The sequence below is a fragment of the Rhinichthys klamathensis genome, unplaced genomic scaffold, assembly GCF_029890125.1.
Source record: "Rhinichthys klamathensis goyatoka isolate OS25496 unplaced genomic scaffold, OSU_Roscu_1.1 h1tg000305l_1, whole genome shotgun sequence".
NCBI lineage: Eukaryota > Metazoa > Chordata > Actinopteri > Cypriniformes > Leuciscidae > Rhinichthys > Rhinichthys klamathensis.
Window position 1 is genome coordinate 75,001 of NW_026606824.1, and position 13,442 is coordinate 88,442.

At 37.8% G+C, this 13,442-nt stretch overlaps 1 protein-coding gene across 4 annotated transcripts in view; it reads left to right on the forward strand.

Annotated features, from left to right (window-relative positions):
• Positions 1 to 13,442, forward strand: part of utrn (utrophin) — a 231,614-nt gene that overhangs the window by 68,928 nt on the left and 149,244 nt on the right. For all 4 annotated transcript variants that reach the window (XM_056270677.1, XM_056270680.1, XM_056270678.1 and 1 more), the window contains exons 43-50: positions 175 to 310; positions 2,031 to 2,180; positions 2,671 to 2,853; positions 4,626 to 4,727; positions 6,342 to 6,456; positions 6,544 to 6,746; positions 6,894 to 7,011; positions 9,055 to 9,260. In XM_056270677.1, the coding sequence (XP_056126652.1) occupies positions 175 to 310; positions 2,031 to 2,180; positions 2,671 to 2,853; positions 4,626 to 4,727; positions 6,342 to 6,456; positions 6,544 to 6,746; positions 6,894 to 7,011; positions 9,055 to 9,260 (1,213 nt within the window). The remainder of the gene's footprint in view (positions 1 to 174; positions 311 to 2,030; positions 2,181 to 2,670; positions 2,854 to 4,625; positions 4,728 to 6,341; positions 6,457 to 6,543; positions 6,747 to 6,893; positions 7,012 to 9,054; positions 9,261 to 13,442) is intronic.

Genomic DNA, 13,442 nt, shown 5'->3' on the forward strand with positions numbered 1-13,442 from the left:
TGAAAAGGTATTGCGTAGGTTGTAATTTGTACATGAAAGGTGCAAAAGTTCTGATATGATTTATCTTAGTTTTTTTTTTACATCACAATAATCAGCTTTTATAACAAGAGTGTGTAGACGTGTCATGTGCACTGCAGGAGCGCCAGTGTCTGATGTTGAGTGATGTTGGTGTAGGTTGATGGGTGGAGATCCGGTCATGATGGATGTGTTTCAGCGGACGGCTGGTCTGACCCAGTGGCTGGAGCGCACAGAGGTTGCCGTGGCGACGCTGCCCGTTTCAGCCACCGACAACAACCTCAGAGAGCTCAAGGTTCGACACACACACACACACACACACACACACACACACACACACACACACACACACACACACACACACACACACACACACACACACACACACTGACCTGAGTCATCAGCTGACTACAGTCAAGCTATTCTAGAGGACAATATACATTTTTAAATATGTTCATTATATTATATATTAGGGATGCACTGATGCCACTTTTTCCAGGACGAGGCCGATACTTATTTTTGATACTCACCGATTCTTGTATTTTCGTTGCATTTGTAATTTTTAAATAAATTAGGTGGAGAAACCAAAAGAATATGAATCATATTCATTGGTTTAATTTGTTTGCAAATATATATTTTCATGCTTAATTATGCACGTTAAAATGTACTGTATTGTATATAATAAAACATTATTTAAAACATAATTAAAGACAAGTAAACGGTCGGTTATAACAATAAGAACAAATAATCAAATTACATATAGCACAAATAAATACAATAGAACAAATATGAAATAATTAGTTTTTCAGGTGGGTCCAACAGCAGCTTTCATTAACATAATTTGAATAAAGTAATCAAATGTAAAAAATAATACTGCGCAGTTTTCACTGTATAAAATTAAATATAGATGAAACTATAAAAAGATTTAAAAGTCGATTTAAAGAGTGATTTCTTTGTCTTTTGTTGTTTGATTAACATTAACACAGCAGCAGGATTATTAGGCCACTGCCCCTTTAAGACCGAATGCACGGATCCAATATACTGTTACACATGCGCTTTATTTCTCAACTGTTTACAGTCACTTTAGTTTTAGTACTGGATTACTAGTTTGGTTTATTTTGTTTTATATACTATATTTAGATGTTTTTAGTTAAGACTTTTTATGAGGACTTAACAGAACATTTCCAAAACTATCTAAATGACTTAGATCGACAGTTTACACTTAAAAAAGCTAGTGAAAACTTCAATATTTGATTTAGTTTATCTAAGTTAGTTCTATTAAACATGTTTCAAGGACACGGTAGTTAGTGACTCAAGCATGCATATGCCGTTAAAAGGTTCGCGGTCGCTGAGATATTATAAATGTTTTTGAAAAAAGTCTCTTCTGTTTTCTATGTAAATATATTGTAAAATGTAATGTATTCCTTTAATCAAACCTGAATTTTCATTTTCAATGAATACTCCAGTCTTCAGTGTCACATGATCCTTCAGAAATCATTCTGATATGATGATTTTAAGCTTGATGACACATTTCTGATTATTATCAATGTTGAAAGCAGTTGTTCTGCTTCATATTTTTGTGGAAACGGATCATTTTTCGTGATTTTTGATGTATAGAAGGTTCAAAAGAACAGCATTTTATTAAGTAGAAATCTTTTGTAACATTAAAAATGTTTTCACTATCACTTTTGATCAATAAACGTCATTGCTGAATAAAAAAGAGTTGTGACTTTTAGACAGACTTTTAAACAGTTGTGTATATTTACTCTAAATACATCCAATAACACAAACTAAAACATATCTGTGTAACATCTTAGTTTAATTATAAACTATTTGAATTGATTACTCTCTAAAACTGCTGCTAGTGCTTCAGAATGTCTGCTTTAACACACATTTAACACACACACACACACTCTCTCTCTCTCCTTCTCTCTCTCTCTCTTGCTCTCTCTCTCTCTCTCTCTTGCTCTCTCTCTCTCTCTCTCTCTCTCTCTCTCTCTCTCTCTCTCTCTCAGGCCTTAACGGAGGAGATGGATGGTCAGAATGAGACGTTGTCATGGCTGAATAAAACTGGCTCTCAGATCTTGTCAAACTCCAGTCTGAGTCCTCAGGACAGAGACATTCATGTGAATAAAATAAGGCAGATCAACATCAGTTGGAGTAAAGTACGAAACCAACTCCATAGCACACAAACACACCAACATCTCTCTCTCTCAATCTCTCTACCTTAATATCTCTTTTTGTGTCGCCCTCATGTTTTCACATCTACTCTGCTGTCTGGTGGGTACAATTTAATGATGTCAAATGAGACGCACACAATAGAGCGCTGCAGTAATGATGTATTTTTGAAGGCCAACCCGCACTTTTAGCATCACTCTGGTTCCCTCCACAAAAACCCAATAGGATTTTTACATTGGCTTTTGTATCATTGCAGAAGATAATCTCTGAGGTTTTGTTCGTTACGATAATCTTGTATTGTAAATCTGGACGTGACACACTTCTGTTGATCAAAGTAGGCTCAGTTGTGGGCTGATGCTGATGATCTCAGAATAGTCATTTATATGCTGATTAACCCTATACCGGTCTGTCGCTACTGCTTTACGTGAAATGGCTGTGATAATGATGTGTTAAGAGTGCCGTTGTGTGTGTTTAAAGGTGAGTGGTAAGTTGCTGGATAAGGTGCGTGAGGTGGAGGGCCGTCTGCAGACGCACACACAGGTCCAGGACGAGACCCGGCTGCCGTCCTACAGCCAGTTCCAGGAGCGCATGAACAGACTGGGAGACTGGGTTTACATCTCCAGCCAGTCTCTGAGTGACGTCACCCCCACTGAGAGACAGGTCAGACCATATATATGCAGAAAAGCGATTAACTTCAACCTTCATTCTGACCCTCTGTCTGAAATGATCTGTTTTTTAAAGGGATAGTTCACTTTGAAATTAATTTTTGGTATGTTTTAGCTTACCTCAAGGGCATCCAAGATGTAGGAGTCTTTGTTTCCGCAGTAGTTTCAATTTTGATATTTTTAGGTCAAACCGTTCTTGTCTGTCAGTCATATAATGCAGGTCTATGGTCACCACCTCAAAGAGCATGCACAGAGAAGTCCAAATTAAACATGATTTAATGACTCGTAAATGTAAGTACACATTGATGGCCTAAGACACGAAACGAGCGGTTTGTGTGAGACAAAACCTTGTGCTTCGGTCTGCGCAAGCGCCGGAAGTGATCTCTCGCGCGTGTACGTCACTCATTGTTTACACAGAGATTTCGGAAGTGTTTCCTTTCACTGTGAAGATCTAAACATATTTAGATATACAGGAAATCGCAATGGAAGACGATTTCGATATATCAACATTGAGTTTTTTCAGAGAGATCACTTCCGGCATTTGCGCAGACCGAAGCGCCGGCGCCCTCAGATCACTTGGACGTGGCTGTGGTTACAAGAGGTAAAAACGATATAAATACTGTTCGTTTTCTCACACAAACCGCTCGTTTCGTGTCTTAGGCCATCAATGTGTACTTACATTTACGAGTCATTAAATCATGTTTAATTTGGACTTCTCTGGGCATACTCTTTGAGGTGGTGACCATAGACCTGCATTATATGACTGACAGACAAGAACGGTTTGACCTAAAAATATCAAAATTGAAACTACTGCGGAAACAAAGACTCCTACATCTTGGATGCCCTTAAGGCCTATGCCTTTAAGGGGCGGCTCCTTTAAGGCTTGTCAGTAAAAATATTTACCAGTCAGTATTAAAATATAACATCAACTTGCTGGGATCCTTCTGAAGCCTCTACAGACACGTGGTGAATGTCAGCCGTTAAGTGACTGAATGCCAGTGGGCGGGGCCTGTGGTGCGATGATGTAAAACTATTCGTCGATGTCTTGATCTGGAGGCACTCATTTGCAAATATATTTGCCTGTGCGATGTTACAGATCCTACAATATAAAAACGAGCTCTTTTTGGAGCTTGATTAAATAAATGCTTTGTTTATAATGAGAAGGACGTTTTAAACTATGAAACTTGCAGGATATTTTAATGGTACAAAGACCTCTAAAATGTCAAAAGTCTCATGTCTTGACCCCTTTAAAGTTCCTCCAGAAATCACACTGAATTATTCTGACTTAATTATGTCCTTCTAAACCAGTGGTTCTCAATCTTGGTCCTAGGGAGCCACTGCTCTGCACATTTTATATGTCTCCTTTATCTGACACACCCACTTCAGTTAATAAAGCTCTTTCCTAACGAGCTGATGATCTGAATCAGGTGTGTTAAATGAGGGAGACATACAAACTGTGCAGAGCAGTGGCTCCCTAGGACCAGGATTGAGAACCACTGTTCTAAACCCTTATGACTGTCTTCTGCTGAACACGAAAAAATATATTTTGAAGAATGATAGTAACCGAACAGTTTTGGTGACCATTGACTACATTGTATGAACAAAAAAACACCTTGTTTTAAGCTTTCCAGCATGTTTTGTTCTGTTGTCGTAGTCATACCAATGAAACCACGATATCTTATATATGAATAACATGTTTTATTGTCTAGTATTGAGATCTGACTGGTGTGTGTGTGTGTGTGTGTGTGTGTGTGTGTGTGTGTGTAGGTTCTGGAAATGTCCATGCGAGAGCAGAAGCGAGAGCTGGAGGAGTTGTTGTCTTACTCTATTGAGCTCCAGAGGAAACAGATTCTTTTGCCACAGGAAAAGGTTTGTGTCGCCCAACAAATTAAACTGAGTTGAGCTTCAATTCAATTACTTTTCTTTGTTTATAGTGCAATGCCAAAGCAGATTTTAAATGCATGAACCTGAAAGTAAATCATTTTACCTTAATGAATTGAGCTTGACGTGAAAGGTTACACCAACAGAAATGTTCTGCATTGAAATTCTTTCCGGTTTTCATATTCAGTTTGTCTGTTCTGACAGACACAACAGCAATTACCATTGAGGTTTTGTATTCGGGATGGTGTTTACCAAACAACACCTAATACAACAGGTCCAATAAGTAATACCTCCGCCTTATCCAAATTTAACAGAAGAAAATTGCAGGCCGTCCAGTATTTTATATCTTTAACGCACTCTTTCAACTTGGGTAATTTAGAGATTTCATCTGGTGGTGATGAAACGTATAACTGAGTATCATAGGCATATCAGTGGAATATTATCCCATGTTCTTTAATAATATTAACCAAGTGGCAGCAATTATTTTGAAAATAGTAGAGGGCCTAACACAGATCCTTGTGGCACTCCATAATTTACTGATGTTATCTTGGATTTTTCCCCGTTTAAATAGACAAAATGGTAATGGTCTGAATAGTGTTGTCAAAATATTCGGTACTTCGGTACCAAGTCGGTACTAAAAAAATTTTAACGTCACGGTACCAAGTCCCGGTGGTACCGAGTACCCAGTCAAACCCGGTTCTGGATGCGCATGCATGCACGAAGGGCGTGAAGTTGCGTCCGCTTCATGAAAGCGCTGAGACATGGCGACCAGCGGCGCTGCTGATGTGGTGTCTGTCTATATTACACTGCAAAACGACTATTTAAATATGAACCCTTTATGTTCTGCTTGTCTCTGTGTGAATGAACGGCGCAGACGCGCGGTTTCATTAAACGTTACACACACACACACACACACACACACAAGCACGATCGAGTGACGCTCGCGCTGTTTTCAGTCTCTGCTGCCTCACGATATAATGACGATTCATGATTCCATTCATCTCCGAGAGTCACTTCATGAGTATTTTACCGTTTCATTTGAGAAAAACTATCGTCATATCATACACGCACAGAAACTCAAAGGTCTTCACGGCAACCTGTCAAAATAAAAGTTTGGTTTTACTTAAAGAAATTGACAGAAATAATTATATTAGGCTACTGTACAATATATTTAACTACGTCTCCATTAATTCAAGATACTACTACTACTAACAATAATAATGTGTGCATAGAAGGTTGCTTATTTTTCACTTGACTTTTTTTATAAGCAATATTTCTCAATATCATCAATATTTTCGTTTAAACAGCATGTAGCCTTCAATCCTTTCATAAATTTACCATCATAAATAATAAAGTCATTGAATTGAATTTAATATATATATTTTTTTCAAATAGTTAAGTAAATTATAAAAAAAAAATAGTTCAAACTGATTTTGCTGTGGTACCGAAATTGGTACCGAGAACCGTAACATTTTAATGGTATCGGTACCGACTACTGGAATTTTGGTACCGTGACATCCCTAGGTCTGAAGTACACATGAATAGAGAGGTGGATGAGAATGAGCATGATGTGTGTGTGTGTGTGTGTGTGTGTGTTTGCAGAGTAATATCGAACAGCTGGCTGCAGATTGGAAAGCTCTGGACGTCAGATTGAAGGAGACGCCACAGCAGCCGCTGTCTCCATGGACAAAACAAGTGTCTCAGCAACACTTCACAAGTGAGTGCTGTGCAGACAGGTGAAATGGCCACTCGCGCTGCTCTTCCAGATCTAATTGAGTGTTTGGATTGTGTCTGTGTCTCTCAGCGAGTGTGCCGTCTGCAGTTCACATGGTCAGTCTGCTGAGCGAGGAGCGCCATCACAGCCCAGAGCTGGTGGGCCCGACCGATCTCAACCAGACGGCCACGGAGCTGGCGGACTGGCTCCTCCTCATCCACCAGATGCTCAAATCCAGCATCGTCACAGTGGGAGACAAAGATGAGATCCGCACCACCATCGGGCGCCTGCAGGTCAGGACACCAGAATCAGACCTGAGAGGGTGTTTGCCTTCACTTTGAAGATATTGAAGTTTCATTTCCCCCTGACCTGACCGATTACAGACAACGTCTGGGCCGCTAAACCCTGGCCGTTTTCAAACCCCAGTTTTGTGATTGTAGGTGACTAAGGGAGATCTAGAGCAGAGACATCCACAGCTGGAAGACATCATCACTCTGGCACAAAACATCAAGAACAAAACCTCCAACCTAGATGTGCGAACCTCCATCTCAGAGAAGCGTGAGCATATTATACATCATCTTAATCTTCATTTCATGTTTAGTGTTTGCCTTAGAGCTGCATGATTAATCGTGATTAAGAGATCGTGATCTTGATTCAAACACCCACGTGATTGCACTCATAATTGACAATGATTCGCCTGTGTCTATTAAAGCTTTGATGAAATCACAGTGAACAGATCTGTGTTGGCCCTGCCGCTGAGAGAGCAGTTGTCATATATATATAGGTGTGAAACAGCGTCACAAACAGTCCTTTCAACCACACAGTGTGGTAATTTATCAAAGAAGTACTGGGATAAAAGTGTACGGTAGTGCAAAATAGAGCAAATCACCCTTTGAAAGTAACATTGCACTTTAAATAACGATTTTATCGATTACAATCATTACTCCAGTAGGTGGCGACAAATAACTGTTAAAACATCGTTCAAAAACGCTGATTCATCCAGTAATGAAACGAGTGAAGTCTTTGAGTAAGGGATTGAATCATTCATTCAAGAGATTTGTTCAAAAACGCTGATTCATCTAATAATGAAACAAGTGCAGTCTTTATGAGTGAGTCATTGAATCATTCATTCAAGAGATTTGTTCAAAAACACTGATTCATCTAATAATGAAACAAGTGCAGTATAAATGAAGTGAGTCACACACCGTCGGTGTGTGAATGAGTGAGTGAATGAGTGAGTGAATGGGTGAATGTGAGGCAAATGTAAAGCGCTTTGGTGGCCATTGGGTCTGTGAAAGCGCTATATAAATGCAGTCCATTTACCATTTACCATTTTTAATGAAACAAGTGAAGTCTTTATGAGTGAGTCATTGAATCATTCATTCAAGAGATTTGTTCAAAAACACTGATTCATCCAGTAATGAAACGAGTGAAGTCTTTATGAGTGAGTCATTGAATCATTCATTCAAGAGATTTGTTCAAAAACGCTGATTCATCTAGTAATGAAACAAGTGCAGTCTTTATGAGTGAGTCATTGAATCATTCATTCAAGAGATTTGTTAAAAAACACTGATTCATCCAGTAATGAAACAAGTGAAGTCTTTATGAGTGAGTCATTGAATCATTCATTCGAGAGATTTGTTCAAAAACACTGATTCATCTAGTAATGAAACAAATGCAGTCTTTATGAGTGAGTCATTGAATCATTCATTCAAGAGATTTGTTCAAAAACACTGATTCATCCAGTAATGAAAAAAGTGTCTTTATGAGTGAGTCATTGAATCATTCATTCAAGAGATTTGTTCAAAAACACTGATTCATCTAGTAATGAAACAAGTGTCTTTATGAGTGAGTCATTGAATCATTCATTCAAGAGATTTGTTCAAAAACACTGATTCATCCAGTAATGAAACGAGTGAAGTTTTTATGAGTGAGTCATTGAATCATTCATTCAAGAGATTTGTTCAAAAACACTGATTCATCCAGTAATGAAACGAGTGAAGTTTTTATGAGTTAGTTGTTGAATCATTCATTCAAGAGATCGTTCAAAAACGCTGATTCATACAGTAATGAAACAAGTGCAGTCTTTATTAGTGAGTCATTGAATCATTCATTCAAGAGATTTGTTAAAAAACACTGATTCATCCAGTAATGAAACAAGTGAAGTCTTTATGAGTGAGTCATTGAATCATTCATTCAAGAGATTTGTTCAAAAACACTGATTCATCTAGTAATGAAACAAGTGAAGTCTTTATGAGTGAGTCATTGAATCATTCATTCAAGAGATTTGTTCAAAAACACTGATTCATCCAGTAATGAAACAAGTGCAGTCTTTCTTAGTGAGTCATTGAATAATTCATTCAAGAGATTTGTTCAAAAACTTTGATTCATCCAGTAATGAAACAAGTGCAGTCTTTATGAGTGAGTCATTGAATAATTCATTCAAGAGATTTGTTCAAAAACATTGATTCATCCAGTAATGAAACAAGTGCAGTCTTTGAGTCATTGAATCATTCATTCAAACCGATTAAAAAACCACTCAAATTAAATAAACATTTTTAAATGGACTGCAGCAATTAACATTTCCCTGCTGTGTGTCAGTGGAGAAGGTCCGCAGCCAATGGGACAACACCCAGTACGGCGTGGAGGCGCGGCTTCTGCAGCTGGACCACATGATCGGCCACAGCGACCAATGGGAGGAGCAGAGGCGGAATGTGAAGGCTCTTATTGGTCAAAACGAGATGCATTTCAATAACCTGCTGCAACAGAGCCGAGAGCCGCTCACCAAACAGATCAGCGACAACAAGGTGAGAACTTGACCTTTGACCTGTATTACTTCTGATTGTTACCTTTCACTTAGTGAGAGGTTCGTACTTTTGGTTAAACACGCAAGATGCAGGTCAGTGGAACAGAAAAATCAATGCAAGCTTTTTAAAAAGTTGAACTTCTTCATGTTCAACTCATGAACGCCGAGTCATGCGCGAGACACTGCACAAGATGCGAAACGTGAGCGCAACGGCTAAACACGTCCGTCTAGCGTGTTTGCATTGAAAATCAATGGAAAGGTAGCGCAGTGGAATGGATAAACACATTCTGTGTATATCGCCCCTTAAAGGAGTAGTTCACTTTTTAAAAAACTTTTGCTGATAATTTACTCACCCCCATGTCATCCAAGATGTCCATGTCTTTCTTTCTTCAGTCGAAAAGAAATTTAATGTTTTTGATGAAAACATTCCAGGAGTTTTCTCCATATAATGGACTTCAATGGTAGCCAAACGGTTCAAGGTCTAAATGACCGTTTCAGTTCAGCTTCAAAGGGCTTTAAATGATACCAGACGATGAATAAGGGTCTTATCTAGAGAAACGATCTGTCATTTCAAAAATAAATAAAAAAGTTAAAGTTTTATAGGCACAAATGCTCACCTTGCAACTCTCCTGTTCGAACTCGTTCATCAAAATGAACGAATCTTTTTTCGAGTCAATGACTCGAAAAACGATTCGTTCATTTTGATGAACGAGTCAATGACTCGAAAAAAGATTTGTTCATTTTGATGAACGAGTCAATGACTCGAAAAAAGATTCGTTCATTTTGATGAACGAGTCAATGACTCGAAAAAAGATTCGTTCATTTTGATGAACGAGTCAATGACTCGAAAAAAGATTCGTTCATTTTGATGAACGAGTCAATGACTCGAAAAAAGATTCGTTCATTTTGATGAACGAGTTCGAACAGGAGAGTTCGCAAGGCGAGCATTTGTGCCTATAAAACTTTTAACTTTTTTATTTATTTTTGAAATGACAGATCGTTTCTCTAGATAAGACCCTTATTCATCGTCTGGTATCATTTAAAGGAGCTGTATGTAAGAAATTTATTTCAATTAATCATAAAATGGCCCTGATATGTCACTAGACATTAAGAAATCATGTACATTTCAAATACTTATATCACTGACAACAGTAGTCTGGCCAGGATATTGTCATTTAAAAAGTGAAGTTGCAGCCCTCAACTGATGTTGATGTTGTCATCTTGTGTTTTGGTCTGATGCTCCTCCCTCCACCTATCTACCAATCACGAAGTCAGTAGTGTTGCAGCATCCGGGTTGCCAGCTCTGCTCTAGTTACCACAGCTGCAGCTCATCACGTTCCTGCTGGATCCTGCAGCCTATCTGGCAACCTCGAGTCAGGGAGGAGGGGGAGGGGATACACAGCTCTACAGTAATTTGAAAGTGATTGCAGTACCAGTTTTGGCCACAATCTTACATACAGCTCCTTTAAAGCCCTTTGAAGCTGAACTGAAACGGTCATTTAGACCTTGAACCGTTTGGCTACCATTGAAGTCCATTATATGGAGAAAAATCCTGGAATGTTTTCATCAAAAACATTAATTTCTTTTCGACTGAAGAAAGAAAGACATGGACATCTTGGATGACATGTGGGTGAGTAAATTATCAGCAAAAGTTTTTTAAAAAGTGAACTACTCCTTTAAGTGTGTACAAATGTGCCGTTATTTTGCTCTTGTTCTTTCAGTTCAGAATACAAGGCTCGGTCTCGGTCTCCTAAATCATTTAAAAAAGCTAGTGAGATGTCCTAACCTAGTTATGTGTTGCAGAGACAGGCACTTTACAACTAAGAAATATTGTGTCGGAAATATATGATGATCAGTGTGATTTGTAGTCGAGCAAACAGAAGAAATCCATCAGGCCTTTTGTCATTTAATGAAAATGGGAAGTGACCTTAAGCTCACCCAAATCTCAGTTGTACACGTTTTCTTAATAGATATTTAAGTCTTTCACTAAAGTGGGTTTTTCATTGTAGAGTAAAAAAACTCATGTTATGTTTTGTCCGGAACTGACAAAATTAAATTGCTTTATTTAATTAAAAGTCTGCAGTGGCTTTGTAAGGTACATGTTCCAATTAAGCCCACTATGCTTTTCCAATAGAACTGTCTCATATTCGATTAAATAAACACTTCAAAAGTGTTTAAATTTTGATTAATCGTCCAACCTAATTAAAGAACTGCAGATCCAATTTTTTTTAGGCCTTATCGCCTTAAATTATTTTTGACTTATTTCCTCAGCATGCACAGTTTGTCTTCCGAATGAACACAATATACGTAGCTAAAGGCGATGGAATGAAATATATTTTCCGAGCACAGTAAATAAATGAAAAACTAAAACTCTTTTAAATGAGGTTCAATGTGTTCTTATGTTTGTGGGCTTGTTGGGAACAAAAGAGCCCTAATAAGATCAATGGACGAAAGCCATGTCTCTGGATAATAATTACAGAGAGCATTACATCTTTTTGTGGCTCAAGAAGCTTCTAAAATATCGTCATCTGACGTGGTTATCAACAGCTCGTGACACATTTTTACCAAATCCAGCTTTCAAATACACATTATTGCTTTTAAATGCCAAACACGTCAATCATATCAGGTTTACATTTTATTTTTATTATGTATTTATCTTTAAATTTTAAAAATCTTGTCAGCAATCAGTAGTTTTCATGACTTGGTTTGAAATAAAAAGGGCATCTTTGGACGGCTGTGTAATATAAGCTCGTCAGTGTTGATGTGACTCAGATTGTAGCAACACATGACTGCACGTTTCATTGGCTCTAAATAAAAAGTCAAATATCTGCATTGGATATCTCATGTTTTTAATCTTTTGCTAAATTTCCCCTTCATTTAAACTCATTGTATTGTTAACAACTTGTACGTTTTTGGAAAAATAGCTTAGCTGTCTTTGGGTTGTAGATCACTTGGGCTGAAAAAAAGCTGAAAATCAATGATACAAATAGCAAATTTCATTATGGATTAGTTGGATATGTGCGCTCTGGCGATGACCCGAATTGTTCAAAGCATGCGAGCTCTTCATAAGCTTATACGCGTTGAGTTTCACATGGGCAGGTTGAGTGTCAGGAGCTTCTACAGGTTGGCTTCTTCAATTTGTGGCTCAAAAGGGAAATATGAATAATTAATTATCTTGTTCATTAAATGATATTATTCTGTTCGTCCAGCGAACACTCAGTGTCGATCGTCTAGCAACTCTCAGAGAGGATATTTGTCGTGGCCACAGAAAAATAACTTTCTTAGCATGATTGCATCTTTGAAGGGACATTCATTTACAAGCTGGGACCAGAAACAAGTTTTAGTTAACTTAATCACGAACACATAACTAATCTAAACAAACACAAACACACAATCGTGCAAAAACAGGTCAAAGTGAAAGTAAATGAAACCGGTGAGGTTGCATTAAGTAGTGGTTCTATCATAAAGCATGCATAAAACATTACACAATACAAAATATACTTATAATATAAGAATATTAATATAATTTGTAAAAGGTATCAAATCAGTGCTTAGAAACATAGTTATGTAAGTTTTGAGTGTTTAAAGGGAACCGGAAGACAATACAATGCTGAATAAAGTCGTAGTTTTTGTTATTTTTGGACCAAAATGTATTTTCAATGCTTCAACATCGAAACATCGTGTCATGAAGATGAACGGAGGTCTTACGGGCTTGGGACGGCATGAGGGCGAGTCATTAATGACATCATTTTCATTTTTGGGTGAACTAACCCTTTAAGATGTGAGTAGGGAAGGGATCTCATCCAGGGTGCCAAAACTGTCAGATTACTTCAATCCTTCTCTGTAAATATTCCAAAATCAAAGACATGCAACTGTTCGCAAAACAGCGAGTTGCTGTTAAACCGAAATCAATAAAACCTGACTAGAATATTCATACATTTTGATATAAAAAATCCCACATATAACCAAATTAACAATATTTTCACAAGACCAAAAAAAAAGGCTTCTCGTCAGTTTCTCATAATTTAATTTAAGAAATCAGTCAATCCTCAAAATAATCATTGCATTCTTTTGTATTCAATCATGAATGAATGTAACTACTGTACAAGTACAGGTGTGAATGTTTGCACTGAAGTGTCTGCTGAAAGAAACACACACACACACACACTGCAACTGACCTGTA